Genomic DNA, 3,532 nt, shown 5'->3' with positions numbered 1-3,532 from the left:
ATATTTTATTTTAACCGCATTGGGATAGGTGTTGTTGAAACTTATGCCTTAACGCAATGATACGCTTGCGATATTCTTTCTTTCTTCGATAAATAAACAGGCTTGAAATCTTATAACAAAAAAAACTATGTATCTTCATTTTGAAAGTAGGACGAAAGCACTTAAATTTAGGGTACTTTTCAAAATTTCTGTACTTTTCTGTGTGCATTTTTTTCCAACAATGTGAAGATGTAAACAAACTTTTTTATACTACTAATTTGATATGGATTAAAGATATGGAGCAAAAAAGAATATATAGAAAATATAAGTATAATTCTTCGCAAGAGGTAAGTACAACGATACACAAGGAAAAAAATATAACTTGTTTAAATTGGTTACAGATTCCAAGGAGGACATTGCGAAGATGGAAACAAAATATCAGTTCTACATCACAGGAAGACAGCTTGCAATACGAACCAAGCCCAAAGCGGTATAAAGCCTGGGAAAAAGAATCTAAAGCGACAGTAAGTAAATTAAGCCCAATATTCAAATGCATATATTCAAATTCATATATGTTAATTAACTATTTTAGCTTCCTTACTCAACTCGCAAACGTTGGGAAGAACATAATAAGAACTTCATGGGGGAAGAAGATCTAAATTATGAGGAGACTCTAGATAGCAACAATGATGACGAGGTCTATAAGAATGCTTTGTTTTTTGATGAAAATGATACCAGCAGTGAGGAAAATTGGTCGGATGAGGAAGATAATAGCTGTTCAAGTTTGGAAGAACGTGAAGATCAAAATGATGAATATCCAGAAAGTGAATCTGACTCATGCTCCGTTTATAGTTCCACAAGCAATTCACAAAGTGAAGACGAAGAAAGTTTAGAAGAAGATAGCGTTGAATCCTGTATGCTTTATAGAGGCAGTGATATAACGTTGGACCAAGCAGTATTTAATGTCGTGGATATGTGGCTTTCTCAGAACTTAACAAAAACTGCTTTGTTGTGCCAACTTCAGCTTTTAGGAAAGATGTTGCCAGGAGATAATTTGATGCCTAAGACGCTGCACAAATTCTTTAAATATCTCGAGAATAAATTTGATCCCATTTCGATCATTGAGCACTATTATTGCGTGGACTGTCTTGTGTATTTGACAACGAAATCTATTAATATATGCTCGTCGTGCGGAAATGATAATATATGCAATTTCTTCGAACTTGATCTGGTTCAGCAACTGAGGCTTCTATTTGAAACAAAACATATTGGTGATATAATAAAAAAATATAAAAACGAGTCAGAAGAAGGTTGTATTACAGATATTATAGATGGATCAGAGTACAAAAGAGTAAACATGAACAGAAACACATACGACTTGACTCTTATATTATATACAGATGGAATTTCCCTTTCGAAAAGTTCTAAAAGTAACTGTTGGCCGCTTATGTTCACAATTGCAGAGATACCCCCACATTTGCGATCAAATTATATTATAACCATTGGACTATGGTATCACACAGATTTAAAACCCACAATGAATCTGTTTCTGCAACCATTCTGCAATAAATTAAATCAACTTTCCAGAGGTATAAGGTGGTGTGATACCAAAACAAAAAAATACAACATTTCTAAAATACATGCGCCATTGTTTGTAGCTGATGCGCCAGCAAGGTCCCAAGTACAAAACATACTAAACTTTAATGGCAAGTACGGATGTAATCTTTGCGAAATTAAAACTAAGTCATGCAAAAATGCCACACGAACCAGAAATATTCGATTTTACCCATACAAAGAAAATCTACAATTAAGAACAGATCAAAACATGCGCCTTCAAGCACTAAAAGTTGAGAGAGTAAAATTGTTCCACGAAAAAGGCGTAAAAGGTCAAACAATTGTGTCATCCCTTCCCTCTTTAGATTTAGGAACTTGTGTATTTCCAGAGTATATGCATTCGGTTTTGTTGGGTATCGGTAAACAAGTACTAAATCTTTGGTTGACAAAAAAAGGTCCATGGCGAATATCCAAATATATAACTAAGATCGACAAGCGGTTAAAAAATATTCGACCGCTCCAAGCGTTTGCCAGAATGCCTCGTTCACTAAGTCTATTTCAAACATACAAAGCAACTGAAATGTATTATTGGATACTTTTTTACTCAATACCAACGCTTTCCTCAATTCTGCCAGAAGAGTATTACCAACATTGGATTTTGCTTGTTGTATGTTTACATAATTTACTTTTGCGAAAAATCTCAAACAAGACTTTGAAAGATACCGATGTGTTATTAAAGTACTTTGTTAAAGAGTTTCAGAAAATATACGGAAAACATTGTATGACATATAACGTGCATCAATTGTTGCATATGTGCCTGTATGTGGAAAGATGGGGCCCACTGTGGGCGACGTCTGCATTTCCTTTCGAGTCTCACAATGGTGTATTGGCGAAAACTGCACATGGAACTAAGAATTTAGGAAAGGAAATAATGAATAATCTAAAGATATCAGAAGGTGCAATTAATCTGCGCAAAATGTTTGAAGTACCACAATTATCGTTTTCGAAACCACATGTATTTCATACATTTGGAAAAAGTGTAAATTATGAACTGAATTCCCAAGAGTCAAATATTGCAAATACCTATTTTAAAGACTTGAAAACATTAATATTTTTCTCTAGGTGTCAAATAGACAATGTTATCTATACGTCATTACTATACAAGAAAACAAAAACAAATAATTACACAATACGCTTAGTTCATAAAAATGACAAAGAAATATATGGCCACATAAGTTGTTTTTTTATATATTGCAATGAACTTTATTTTTTTTTAAATGTTTTTGATGTTAATCGAAGTAATCGAATACAACATAAAAAAACTAAAACGTTTGTTAGACATATTGTACCTTTTTCTAGTACAAGCACAATTGAAATAATTAAACTTAGCGATGTGGAAGAAATTGAACACGTTGTGCAAATTGAAAACTATGTATGTAAAACGCCAAATAATTTAAAAGTGGTAGTATAGAAAATGTGAAAAATAAAAAAAATTATATTTCCAAAAATAGTGTTTGATTTGTTGTCATACATGTACTATTAGATATGGTCCAATATATGCTAGATGCAATTGGATATGATCCCATATATAAATATATACATTTATATCTTATTAGATATTGTTTATATAATTAGATATAACAATATATATCCTGAGATCTGACATTATATCTAATCATATATAACACTATATGTGTCATATCTATATAGATCTAATCATATCTGCAACCATATATGATCAGATATAATTAGATAAATTTTGATATAATTATATATTACCAGATCCACCGATTTTTACACGGGCAATCAGAGTTTTAATTGGGCATAGAAAAAATTCTTGATTAAAAAATTAATTGATTTCATTACCAAATTTCAATTAATTTTTTAATTGATTCAATTAAAAATTTAATTGATGTTGATTGCAAAACTCAATTAATTTATTAATTAAAAAAGGTAACTATTTTCAATTACATTTTGAATTGGCTTAGAATTTTTATAT

General features: G+C 31.3%; 1 protein-coding gene across 1 annotated transcript; it reads left to right on the top strand.

Moving 5' to 3' along the window:
• Window positions 1-263: 263 nt before the first annotated feature.
• On the top strand, window positions 264-3,041 carry LOC142219991 (uncharacterized). The gene is made up of 3 exons (XM_075288828.1): window positions 264-326; window positions 381-503; window positions 572-3,041. Exons 1-3 carry the CDS (start codon window positions 276-278, stop codon window positions 3,002-3,004), a joined length of 2,607 nt encoding a protein of 868 aa, XP_075144943.1. The 5' UTR covers window positions 264-275; the 3' UTR covers window positions 3,005-3,041.
• Window positions 3,042-3,532: the final 491 nt, after the last annotated feature.

The sequence above is a fragment of the Haematobia irritans genome, chromosome 1 (assembly GCF_050003625.1).
Source record: "Haematobia irritans isolate KBUSLIRL chromosome 1, ASM5000362v1, whole genome shotgun sequence".
In the NCBI taxonomy this organism is placed as follows: domain Eukaryota; kingdom Metazoa; phylum Arthropoda; class Insecta; order Diptera; family Muscidae; genus Haematobia; species Haematobia irritans.
The sequence above is the reverse complement of the archived record's forward strand: the minus strand, read 5'-3'. Positions and strand labels throughout refer to the sequence as shown.

Coding starts and splice junctions, on each gene's coding strand:
- LOC142219991 (XM_075288828.1), top strand. CDS start 276: ATGGAGCAAAAAAGAATATATAGAAAATATAAGTATAATTCTTCGCAA. Junction 327..380: donor AGTATAATTCTTCGCAAGAG/GTAAGTACAACG, acceptor AATTGGTTACAG/ATTCCAAGGAGGACATTGCG. Junction 504..571: donor AAAAAGAATCTAAAGCGACA/GTAAGTAAATTA, acceptor TAACTATTTTAG/CTTCCTTACTCAACTCGCAA.